The sequence below is a fragment of the Chinchilla lanigera genome, unplaced genomic scaffold (genome assembly GCF_000276665.1).
Source record: "Chinchilla lanigera isolate Chin_1 unplaced genomic scaffold, ChiLan1.0 scaffold00021, whole genome shotgun sequence".
In the NCBI taxonomy this organism is placed as follows: Eukaryota; Metazoa; Chordata; class Mammalia; order Rodentia; family Chinchillidae; genus Chinchilla; species Chinchilla lanigera.
Window position 1 is genome coordinate 10,155,315 of NW_004955422.1, and position 13,135 is coordinate 10,168,449.

A 13,135-nucleotide genomic window follows, 5' to 3' on the forward strand; every position below is an offset into this window, starting at 1 on the left:
ATCTGTGTTGATTTATCCCAGCAAACCAGCAGTAGCTTTTTGGTGGGGTAGTGGATAATTTCAACAAGCCTGCACCTCCTCACCAAGACCAGACTCATTCATTCTGCAGCCATCAGTGTGCCTTCCATGGGCCTGAGCCCAGCTAGGAGCCACTAGATAGAACCAGCAGCCACTCTGAGTTCTGAGCTCAGCCAGCTCCTCTCTCCAAGATGGCTCCTGGCCAGTCGTTGTCTTGTGCACAATGACTGAGCCCTCAGCACTCACCACTAGCTAATGCAGTCCTTCATGCCTGCTGCTCCCTCCACTGCTGTGTCTCTCTATGGTGGCCTCTGGGGTCTCCAGCAGCCACTGTGTGTCTGCAGGTTTGAATCGCTCCTCTTACATGGTACCAGATTTGGTGAATAATATGTATAAGGACACAAGCTTAATGTTTTTCCAAGCCTCCGTTTTCACTGGATGGCACTCAGCAGCAGTATTCACAGTATTTTTGGTCATACTTCATAAAGACAGGCACAAAAGAGGATTTCTAGAACTTCTTCAGGAAGTGTCAGGCATAATGAGATAAATGTGTTTGAAGTGAGGTGTTTTAAGTGGGATTAATGGCAAAATGTGTCTTGTAATGTAATGAATTCTTCTTTTTTTTTTTTTCCTGGTACCAGGAATCAAACTCACAACCTTGCACTTGCCAGACAGGTGCCGTGCCACTGAGCGAAATCCCCAGCCCCCTAATGTAATGAATTCTTAAAATTTAAACACATACCATATTTTTTAATCAACCCTTGTTGTTTGCTAGGTCTATCATGGCAAAGTACAAAGTGAGTGGCTTAAACAACAGAGACTTACTGTCTCACAGTTCTGGAGGCTGTAGGTCCAAGACCATAGTGTTAACTAGATTGGTACTTTTTAGGAAACAGTTCGTCCCATTTCTCTCTCCTAGCAGTCTTTGACATGTGCTGGCTTGTGGATCCATGCATTTATCTTTGCATGGCTTATTTGTATCCAAATGTCTTTTTTTTTTTTTTTTTTTGCCTGGTGCTTGGGATGGAAACAAAACCTTCACAATGAGCTGCATCCCAGCCCCCCTTTTTTTTTAAACATGAGGATATTGATTATATTCGATTAGTCTACCCTAAAAATCTCATCTTAACTAAATACATGTACAGCAACACTGTTTCCAAATAATGTCACATTCTGAGATAACGAGGGATTCGGATTTCAGTACATAGATGGGGAGGAAGGAACATAACAATCAACCTATGATGGGCTCTTTCTCAGAGCAATAGATTTAATCTAATGGGGTACAATTTGTCTTTTTACAAATTACGTTTTTGGTATCAAGTCTAAAAACTTGGCAAGTCATAAATCCCAGATTTTCCCGTTTTTTTTTTTTTTCCTAAAAGCTATATTTTACATTTATTCTAATATTTATATTTTACATTCAAGTCCATGATTCATTTTTGAGTTGTGTATAAAGTTTGTAAGACTTAAATTGAGTGGGTTTTCTTTGATATCCAATTGTTTCAGTACCATTTGTTTAAAAGGATATTTTTCCTTCATTGAGTTACCTTCACATTGTTGTCAAGAATCAGTTGAGTGTATTTTCGTGGGTATATTTTAGCATTCTCTACTCTGTGCATTGATCCATGTGTGTATCCTTCTGAAGGTACTACAGTCTTCATTGCTGTAGCTGTATGATTTTGAAATCAGATAGATTGATTCTTTTAGTTCATTCTTTCTTAAAATTGCACTAACTATTGTACGTCCTTTGTCCTTCAGTGTGTATCTTAGAATGATGTTGTTAGCTATATCTAAAAAAAAAGAAAATTTCTAAACTCTTTTTTATTTTCTTTTGAGACAGGGTCTCTCTATGTAGTTGATGCTGGCTTTGAACGCAGTCTGTAGCCCAGGCTGGCCTCAAACTCCTGAGTGCTAGGATCACAGTTGTGTACCACCATGCCCAATTCTAAATTTTTGATTGCTGTTATTTCTCTGGTTACTAAGACAAAATATCCAACACCCAAAGTTAAAGGAGAAAAGGTTTATTTTGGGTCACAGTTTGTAGACATTTCAGTCCATAGTTGGCTGGCTCCAGGGTAGGGCGGCATGGCAGAGGGGCATGACAGAGGAGAAGCAGTGCATGGCAGAGCAGGCAGGAAGCAGTAACTAGCAGCAAGCCTCCGTTTCCTTTTTATCCTATCCAGGCTACAAGCCTTTTGGGTAGTACCACTCACACCCAGAGTGGGCTTTCCAATTATCCATATCCAGAATTAGGCTCAATCAGTCAGTGGACTAGTTACCACACCCTTACTTATACCTTGCTTATACTTACCACACCCTTATACTTACTACACCCTTACTTATACTTATTCATATACCCTTAATCCACATTTGCACACCCCAGATATAACCACATCAAAAAACCTTACCTGTGAGCACATGAGGCTTTGGGAGGACATCTAGATACAAGCCATAATAATTTGAATTACATTAAACTTACACACTAATCAAAGGAGCATTGACAGGTTTAGAATATTAACTCTTCCAATCCAAGAACATGATATCTCCATATTTATTTAGATTTCCCTGGATTTCTTTCTTCTATATTGTGTGGTTCTTTTTAGCATACATGTCCTATATTTCATTGGTATATTTTTAATTCCAGTGTAAATGAAATTTTAATTTAAATACACTATATTTTTTGATCAGCCTTGATATTGCTCATCCTTATTTGTTAATATTTGGTAAGGATTTTGTGTCTATTTTCATGAGAGATGTTAGTCTGTAGTTTTCTTTTTTGTACTATTTTTATCTGATTTTGGTATCAGGCTAATCAGAGTCACAAAATGCATTGGAAATTCTTCCCTCCTATTCTGTTTTACGAAAGACATTGCATAGAATTGGTTAGTTCTTTAAATGTTTATTAGAACTTGCCAGTGAAACCACCCAGGCTGGAGGGTTGTTTGTTTGTTTGTTTGTTTTGAGAGAGTGTTTTAAAGTTATGAACTTAGTTTCCTTAATAGCTACAGGAATATCCAAATTACCTATTTCCTATGGGGGGTTTGTAATAATTGGGGGTTTTGTGGTGGTGGTGGTTTTTTTAGTAATTGGTGCATTTCTTTTCAGCTGTCAACTTTATACATACACAGTTATTCAGAGGGTTTCCTATACTATCTTTTTGATGTCTAAGGTTCTATAGTGATGCTTTTATTTCATTTCTGATATTGGTCATTTGTGCCTTCTTTTTGTCAGTCTTGCTGAAGGTTTGTCAGTTTTATTGATATTTTTCAAAGACCAGCTTTTTGCTTCATTTACTTAACCTTTCCATTTTCAATTTCATTAATTTCTTTTCTTCTTTCAGACTTATTATGCTCTTTTTTCCTTGGTTTTTAAAGTGGAAGCTCGAATTATTAATTTGAAATTATCTCATTTTCTAATCTATGCATTTAATTCTGTCAGTTTTCTTCCCAACACTTCCAGTGGCTGGGTCCTGAAGTATTAATAGGCTATTTTCTCATTTTCACTCATTCAATCTCATTTTTTTAAGTTCCCTTGATGCTTTTTGAACTTCGATTATTTAGAAGTATGTTATTTAAGTTTCCAGGTGTTTAACTGGAATAATGGAGTATATTGTCTGTCTTGTTTTATGGCCCAGAATATGATCTATCTCAGTATTAACTAAGACAATACAAAGTGTAATATTTCTGTTAACAGTAAATTTTTTCAGAATTCCACTTAGATTTAATCTGTGGTTCTAAAATGCACTTCTTTTTATACCGTTTTAGCGGTTGCTCAAGTTACTGCATTATGCATAGCTTATTTTAACAGCTAGGATGAGGTATACAACTCTTACCTCCCTTTGTGCCCTTTTACCCTCCCTCACAATTGTCTTAAAAATTTCCTCTACCTACATTTCAAGCTTCACCAGTGTTATAATTTTTGCCTCTGCCTTTAAATATAATTTAGAAAACTCATGAAAAAAAGGAAACTTTCTGTTTTTGTACCTATTCTTACACGTTCTGTTCCTTCTTCCTGATAGTCCAGGATTCCTTCTTGTTCTAGAAAAATGTGGTGTGAAAGAACTAGCTGCTGTATGCCAAAGGTGCCAAGAAACCAAAGAAAGACCCCAGGCACATTCATGGCCCTGACAGTGCCCGGATTCTGCATGTCATGCTCCACAACATGTGCTGGCAGACAATGGGAAGGGGGCATTGTTCTTCAAGGGCAAATCATGACGGTTATAATTCAAGATGGCAGCAGCAGTCCTCAAGCTGGATCCCTCCGCCTTTTAATTCTTTTCTGTTTAGAGAATGTCATTTTGCCATTATTCTGTGGTAGATCTAGTGACAGGTTTTTTTTTATATTATCTTTTTATCAGTGAATGAATCAACGTCTTGCTTTCCTCTTCATTCATGAAGGCTGTTTTTTCTGGCTGTAGGAATCTAGGTTGGCAGTTCTTTGTTTCCTTTCATCACCTAAAAAATATCATGCCGCTTCCTCTGGTCTCTGTGTTTTCTGGTAATTGTTTACTTCAAAGTGTTGTTTCTCTCTTACTGCTTTCAAGTTACTTTCACTTCGCCCTTCATTTTTAGAAGTTTAATTATATATCTTGCTGTGGGCCTTTTAAGTATTATATTTTTCAGATCTAAAATTTCTATTTTATTCTTAATATCTTCCATTTCTTTGCTGAGTCATTCTCCTTTTTGTTTCAAGCTCATTCATAATTACATATTGAAGTGTTATTATCAGGACTGCTTTAAAATCTTTTGTCATTCAACTTGAGGTCTTTCAGGTTCCTCATTTAATAAGTGGTTTTTATTCACACCTGGACATGCTCACATTAAGCTCTGAACCTCTGAATCCTACGTTTTAGCTGGCTTTCTCTGACATTGCTCGGGTAAGGAAAGCAGGAACTACCTGAGTGGTACCAGTTAGAAGTAGCAGAACAGGGGCTGGGGATTTAGCTCAGCGGCAAAGCGCCTGCCTGGCAAGCGCAAGGTCGTGAGTTTGGTTCCCGGTACCGGAGAAAAACCAAAAAAAAAAAAAAGAAGTAGCAGAACAGCTTCCCCGCTGACTCCTGCTGGTATCTGAATGGAGTGGCTTCTTGTTTCTGCTGGGTGTTGGTAGCAGCTCTGTCCCTCTAATGGTCTTCGTTAAAATCACAGGGTGATGAGGCTTGGTACTGACTGGTGAGGAAAAAGACGCCAGCAGCCTCCTTGGCCTTCTGTGATACCAGTCCAGCAGCGGTGCGGGGACCCTCATTACAGCCTTGCAGGATTCCCTCTCAGCCGCTAGTGACATCGGTGGGGTGGCTTCACAGTGACACGTGGCTGAACTAGAGCAGTTACTGGACTTGGTACTATGTCTCCAGATAGTGACAAAGATTTGGAGTTTTTTTTTTTTTCTTATGCTCACTGGCATTTCCACGTTGCCCTCTTCAATTCAAAATCTGGGATCTCTGAGGCAAAAAGAAAACCCAGCGAACTCACCATTGTGTGGTCACTTGGCTCTCAAGGCCCTAGGTGATCTACCTTTTCTCTTCCCCTTTTAGAGTCTTCTTACATTTGTTTTCTGTATAGTGCCTAGGGATTTCAGTTTTCTTAGCAGAAAGAGTAGAGAAAAGTATGTCTAGTCTGTCTTCCAAGATGTGAAAATATCATATGTTCCTTTAAATCTTAAGTCTCAAATATGCCATGTAATGACTAAGACAATATTATTCAAAAACATGTGTTTTCAGCCTTGACTCTTTTTCCCATGTGTGAATTAATTTAGGCTTCCTCGAAGGATGTTGTCAGGCAGCTGTGTCAAGACAGCTTTTCCAGTTCAGCCCTTGGCTCAAAAAAACTCTTGGACATGACGTGTTCCAGCTTGTCTGTGACTCAGGAGGAGGCAGAGCGCGTAAGTATGGTCAGAAACGACCTGTGGCCAGTTGAGCTGATCACTTGTTAATCTCTGTTTTGACTTCCCAGTTGTTGCCATGTCCTAAAGAATTTCCTCCTGAAGAAGCTGTTAACAATATAGATTTTTTTTTTAATATTAGTGAACTCAGAAGCTTTTGTCTTTGAACATCCCCTTATGATCAGCAAGGCATAGATGGGGCAGCGATACCCAGGGGCAGAGCTCTGATCATTTTCTTTTCAGACAGTGGAGACAAAAGCCAGCCTTGGTGACTTCTCTTTCCCAGCCTGTAACTTGCCGATGATGGTGACCTGTCAGCTGGATAGCTGAGGGCAGACTTTTCAAGGATCGTAGGGCAGAAGTGTGGAGGTCAGAGCTGAATACCACTGGGTTCACTCGGGCTTCTCCGTGGGGCTTTGGGTACCACACCCTTCTCATCCCTCTGCCCCACGGACATCTCCCGTGCAGGTCACCTGATCTCAGCAGGTGACCAAGAGGAGGTGACTCATCCTAACTAATGCAGCAGGGACAGCCTTACCTTTTTGAGGACAGATAATGCTTCTAAAACTGGCATCTCTTCATCCAAATAGGCTGGTGGTGCTATTTCTTTCATCAGAAATTTTGCTCATGGAAATCTGTACAGAATAGTACAAGGCAGAGACCAGAGTATGGAAGTGAGTCGGAAACTTAGTTTTGATTCCCGTAAAGGAGACACTGAGGTGAGGACTAGGTACAGCTAGTTTTCAGGCAGTGATTCTAGACAGCACAAAAGAGGAGGCAGGAAAAATCAAATAGGGGAGGGAGGCGAGCCCATAGAGTGTCGTTGAGTTGTGCGCTGACTCCCACCCCTCACTGGTAGAGGGTTAACTTCCCCTCACTTCTGGCTTGTGTCATCCAGTGAAGCAAGCTCCTGGTGTACCAGAGAAACAGGTACCTCCAGAGCTTGTTTGGCTCAGCGGAACGTCATCATAGTCACTGTAGGCCTCACTGGACGGCAGATCCACAGGGACTCAGGATGGGAACACACAGCAGGGCAGGGTCCACACTCCCTTCCCAGGGGTGGTCCGCACAGCCAGCCAGAAGCTGTTTGTTTTCTTTGTCCTTCCAAGTGACAACTTAAGGGCAAGGACATGAGACTCCTGCCACCCAGGATTCAAAGCCCGTACTCCACAGGAACCGGTATGTCCTGTTGCAAGGAGCTTACAGCCCCACTCGGGGGCCTGGCACTGTGGGCCCCAGCTATGTGCTCAGGCCTTTCGGTCCAGAAGGCACTGGACCGGTGCGGGGTTGCCTAGTAACACAGCTAACTTTCAGCTTCTCACAGGTTACCAGGGAAACAGTCCCAGAAAGTTAACTGAAGGTCAGATACTCCCACAGAAGGAAAAGGGGTGTATTAACCGTTAGTCCATGTATAGTTTCCCGCTATCCGGCAGCTTCGGAAGCCAGGCAGTGGCGTCAGTCTTGGCCTGGGGTGGCCGGGACACATGGAGCATCAGCATCTGCTACAGGTGTCCACGCTTCTGTGACTCATTCAAGCACCTGTGTCAGTGTCCAGCCCTGAACGCTGCCCCTGCCCCGTGTTCCGCCCCGTCCCACTGCTGCTGCAGCTCCAGCCCTGCCCCTCTGTCTTGCAGCTGCTCCAAGCTCTGCACCGCCTCACCAGGCTGGTGACCTTCCGGGACCTGTCCTCTGCTGAAGCGATTCTGGCTCTCTTTCCAGAAAATTTCCACCAGAACCTCAAAAACCTGCTGACAAAAATCATCCTAGAGCATGTGTAAGTCCTCACTTTTTAGAGTTTCTTCTTTTATGTCATTACTTGCATTTTCTGGTCTAGAAATAAAACTGTATATTCATTGTTGAAAAATTAGAAATGACACCTAGAAGCCTACTGCCTAGAAATTAGCAGTATGAATTCCTTAATGGAAATTCTTTTATGACATTTATTGTTTCTCTTTACATATGTAGAGAGGTTATTTTATTTCTAACAGAAAAACATGCCATTTTATAATTTGTTTGTTTTCAATTAATAGTATCAACATAAATGATGTTTCAGGTCAACAAATATTTACCTTCAGTATCAGTTTAAATTTTTAATTGTTAAATTTAAATATACTCCATTATATGAAAGAATTGGTTTTAAAATTCCTTTGTGGTGTACATTTAGGGTATTAGCAGTTTTTCACTTTAGGAAACAGCTTATAGTAGAAACTTTGCTCCTGTATTTAATGAGTCCCTTACTGGACCAGAGGCTTTGAACATGTGGCTTTCGGCCTTGTATGATGGAGCTGGCCGTCAGAAAGGTGGCACCCCTTTCCACCAGGAGGACGCAGCATTCCCTTCTCCTCTCACCTTTACTCAGTAGATCTTTTCTTACCTTTTTTTCCCAGTTCCTTAAACACCAGTTGCTGCCTCATTTCAGTTTACATACCTTTGAGACTAGTGATGTTGAATGGCTTTTTCTTGTGTTTATCAGTCAGTTTTAATTTGTTTTGTGAATTATCTGCACATCTTCTGAGCCGGCCAGATCTTTACCCCCCCACGCACACACACACACGTAGAATTGACATTGTTTCGCAGAAGGCTTGAACAGACACATAGAACTGACATTGTTTCGCAAAAGGCTTGAACAGACTTGTACTAGTAATAACTAATAATGCCTATTTTCAAGGGTGTTGTTATTTATTTGGAGCTATTTTGTACATGACCACATTCTGTTCTGACTCTCTTAGCGTCTCACTGATGATGTTTGCTGTAGCGTCAGCCAGATCTGTTTGGCGTGTCTTGCGTAAGATGCAGTACTCTATGTATTCAGTGTTCACTAGGGGACACATTGACCTTTTCTCTGTTTGTCATTGAGAAAAATAAGGCAATAAGATTACAATGCAATAAGCCTTTTGTTTTTTGTTCTAAGTCTTAAAAACTAATAGCACTTATAGCCTTAACCTCAGAGAACTTTGTAAAACAAATAAACAAAAACCTGTTTTTAGGAGGGCGAGTTTTCTAAGGTCCTTTCCTGTTAAGAGGTCTGAAGAGCATAGGAAAGTCAGAGGCTCAGGTTTCTCTCATTTTGAGAAAATGCAATTTTGCCTCTTGTTTTCCATTATTATTTCTTCATCTTTTCCTCTTAAACAGATCTGCTTGGAGAACTGAAGCTCAAGCAAGTCAAAGTGAGTACTCCTTTCTTCCCTCTGTCCCCAACCCTAGCTCTGAAGCTGCCAAGTGACCAGAGACTATAACAAAAAATCAAAAGAAATGATTCTAATCCCAAACCACTCTTGTGCGTTGTGCATTTCTGAGGTGACACTCTTCCTAAGACTCAGGCCATGACATCTTCTGTGCCTTGTGTCACTTTTCATTCTGTTGTGACATCTGGAGGGTTGGGTTTTCAGGCAGAAGCCCGGTGAGTAAGGCCCAGACCTTGTTGGTCATCACCCCATCTGTGTCTTTCAGAGATTTGCTGCATAGATCAAATGTATTTTATGTATACAGCCTTTAGAGCCACCTGCCAGAGAGGCCTGGCAGACACGGGTGGCGTGAGCTAGCTCTGAGCCAAGCTGTCTTTCCACAGTCTCTCTGCCACGCCTCGTTGACCTGGACTGGAGGGTGGATATCAAAACCTCCTCAGACAGCATCAGCCGCATGGCCATTCCCACCTGCCTGCTCCAGATGAAGGTGAGTCCACCGCCATGCTCGTTAGACGGAAAATGGGGGCAGCAGTATCCTGGGCTCCCATGCCATCTGTGACACGAGCTGCTAACATCCTCATAAGTTAAACAAGCAAAACATAGCATCCCCCAGATGTGTCTGCTTATTCACAAATTACACTACTGTATTAACATACTGTGAACATACTAGAACACACACTGAAAGTAGAAGTTTTAAAACAGCAATGCAAAACATTTCGTTATTTATTTTCTGATGCCTAAAGGTGTACACTAAGTGAGAAGTTTAGCTTTAACAGTAGGAACATGCATTCAGATTTGACAAAGCCTTCTGGATTTTTGCCAACTTCTTAACCAGTAGGGTAGGCCATACCCTTGGCAGCTGGCTGATCAAGCTGCTGTTGGTAGGGACGTGTCAGTTCTTCATTTTCTTGTTCATGTGCCCTTGTTATTATCTTCACGTTATAGTTGTTTCAGGAATCTCTTACAGTCACACCCACTTTATAAAACTAGCTAAAACTAGACAGTGCATTGCTGTGTCTGCTTCAGCAGTCACCCAGAAATGTAAGAATATGAAGAAGTAAAGAGACCTCTGACTGCTCTTTTAGGTAGCAGTAAGGCTTAATTTGTTTCTCTTTTAAAGGTGAGATTTAGAAGTCTAGAAGCTGCAATATTTTTCCTGCACTCAGTGGATTATTTTGTGTACCCCACAGAGCCCACTTCTTAAAGTGTGAACATGCGATGGGTCACTTGGGTACCGAGCCTTAGGGTGTTGGCGAAGGGGCACGTCTCAGTGTGGCCTTCTCCAGTATGCACCTAGGCCCTGTTGTAGGCGGAAAGTGACACAGGCCTGTGAGCCTCCCCTCCACCTTCCCCAGTTGCTGGCTGTGAGAGCTCAGGCTCCCTGCGCCTCTCAGCAGAGAGCCTGTCTGCAGAGGTGCAGCAGGACTGAGTGGGTTTCCATACAGGGAGCCGGGGAGAGAGAAGGCTTTGACTGTAGGCCATGTTCTCTCTGCAGATCCAGGAAGATCCCAGTCTGTGCGGGGACAAACCCTCCACCTCTGATGTGACCGTGGAGCTGAGCAAAGAAACGCTGGACACTATGTTAGATGGGCTGGGCCGCATCCGAGACCAGCTTTCTGCTGTGGCCAACAAATGAACCGGTCAGCTGCCAGTGCCACTGCCACGTCCCGGCCGCATCAGTAACAAAGCCTCCCCTTGAGGCCACGGCTTGGCTGACAGCTGGCAGGGTGGTGGGATGGAGGGACTGGTGCCATCCACCAGGCACAGGCAGATAGGGAGATGCAGCCGGATCCTTGCTGTTCTCTCCTGTTTTTCTCTTTCTGAAGCAGATGAACAGAAGCCTCCACCTTTGAAAGGCTCCTGGGTGCGGGCCGATCACTGTTGTGCAGTGTAAGGGAACACATGCTCCATCAGCTGCCTCTGCATGGCTGTGTGGGGCATTCGTGCCCGCACCATGGAACTTACCTAATGAGTTCATTTCCAACCCGGGAACAAACGGAAGCAAACGAACGAGGCCAGCTGCTCCTGCCCCTCTGGCAGAAAAGCCAGGCACATCTCACAGAGCTGGGTCCCCGCAGCGTGGTCCCTCCCGGGTGTCCCCTGAGCTCCCTCACCCTGCTGGACCATCTCCCCAGCTTGCGAAGTTTGAATCGCTCCTGGGGGAGAGGTGAGAATACTGTAATTGGAAATAAATAACAGGTTATGATTCTGGTCATGATTCTTTTCACCTCCATTGTTGCCCTTGGCCAGTGCTACCTCGTTCTTGAAGATCTCAGCTTCCTGATTCCCAGCCAAGCCCATGACCTCTGGTGTGGCATAAAACCAGGTATAAGAATCCTCTTAGCACCCTCCTCACCTTTGCTGGTCACATGGAACAGAAAGGAGCAGAGTTAACAGTCAGTCTGCACTTGGCACAAGAGCCAGGAGAGCAGCGCTCCTTAGACGCTAAGGATAGAAGCTCATCCCTGCCATGTGCTTCACATACCACGCGGACCCCATGCGAGAAGACCTTTTCTTGTTCTTTATCCACATCATCCCTGTGCCCATAGCTTGCAGTCTGCTCTCTAAGCCCTGTACTTTGGCAGCTTCTCTAACGGGGTGTGCATGGAGTGGGTGGAGGTGTGAGACCGCAGGTTAAGAATACATTGTGTACTTGGGGCTCAGGCCACTAGGATCTGAAACTAGGTTTGCTTCTTTGTAACTCAATTCTCACCCTCTTTTTCTTTTTACTTTTTTTTATTAAATAAGTATAATAATAGCACCTACTTCATAGAACTTGTCATCAGATTAAATGATACAACATACTTAAAAGCACTTATTCTACGGCTCATAGGAAAGGCTCAATGATGTTAGCTTCGATTATTAATGGGAATGAAAGTACAAAGTTCTGCACGTTCATTGTTCCGTCTACTGTAACAGCTATATGAGAAGGAATGCTATTATCCTGCCTTTATTGATGAGGAAACCAGCTCATTGAGGTTTAGTCACCTGCTGGGAAATGGCCTCATTAGGACTTGGGCCCAGATTTCTCCAACTTTCTGTTACACAAGACTCAGCAAGGGGCGCTGGAGTTCTGTACTGAGCTTCATTTGGAAAAATTTGAAACTGAAGTAGTGAGGAAAAGGCTTAGCTCTGCTCACTCAGTGAGATGCCAGGAAGTTAAAACAAATTTCAACACCCTCTTCGCCTCATGTCTCCTGGAAGCGGAGTGACCTCTTTTTAAAGTGGCTTAGCCAGTCGTGGTGGTGCATGTCTAAAAATTCCAGCACTTTGGGAGGTTGAGGCAGGAGGATCACAAGTTTGATTCCAGCCTGGGCAACTTAATGAGACACTAGCTCAAAACTTAAAGAGGCCTGGGAATGTAGCTTAGTGCAAAGGCTCTGGGTTCAGTCCCTAGTAGTATAAGAAAAAAAGCAGTTGTGAACCTTTCCGGAGCCATACCATTGCCAATCTGTTGGAAGCTGTAGATTCTTTCTGTGGGAAATGAACATTAAATTTCTTGCATGCTGTGATGGTTTGGGGACCCTTTAAGCCAGTCTCCTACTTCCAGGTTGAGAGCCCCTGATTTTACCCTTAGGTTGAGTTTGGCCTTGTCATGAATTCATCCCTCTCTTTTCCTTCTACTCTGTGACCTACAAACAGGTCTCAAATCCCTGTGGTCTTGTCCTTTCAGACACTCATAAGAAACTAACTTCACTCGAGGAGCCCAGCATAGGGATCCAGGCAGTTGGACATTCTTCCACCAGACTGAGCTGTGCAGAGCCATCTGAGTGCATGACACCTGTAGGGTGTTCAGTACATGTAAGGAAAAGTCCGTGAATGCTTACTACCCCTTGTCTCACCTGCTCAGTTAAGGGCTTTGTCCTTTGCTCTTAGCGAGGCAGGATTGTCTGTAGGTGCCATGTTTCTGGTGGGCCTGATCCTAGTTCAGAAGGACCTCCTAACTTCCTGTTGATCTCACAGGCAGTTCCTTGAATACTTCTGTAGTTTCCCAGTTGTACTTCGAGTGATGAAGCAGCTTTGCAAACCGCCCTTTCCCTAGGGGTCTTTGATGT

At 43.1% G+C, this 13,135-nt stretch overlaps 1 protein-coding gene across 4 annotated transcripts in view; it reads left to right on the plus strand.

The window, feature by feature from the left end:
- Positions 1 to 13,135, plus strand: part of Commd9 (COMM domain containing 9) — a 36,246-nt gene that overhangs the window by 5,358 nt on the left and 17,753 nt on the right. For 2 of the 4 annotated variants that reach the window (XM_005384120.2, XM_005384119.2), the window contains exons 2-6: positions 5,770 to 5,895; positions 7,530 to 7,669; positions 9,028 to 9,062; positions 9,464 to 9,567; positions 10,576 to 10,755. In XM_005384120.2, the coding sequence (XP_005384177.1) occupies positions 5,770 to 5,895; positions 7,530 to 7,669; positions 9,028 to 9,062; positions 9,464 to 9,567; positions 10,576 to 10,716 (546 nt within the window). In that variant the 3' untranslated portion in view covers positions 10,717 to 10,755. Of the gene's footprint in view, positions 1 to 5,769; positions 5,896 to 7,529; positions 7,670 to 9,027; positions 9,063 to 9,463; positions 9,568 to 10,575; positions 11,294 to 13,135 lie in introns of those variants that run through there. The other 2 variants (XM_005384118.2, XM_013514314.1) reach the window with 2 other exon arrangements.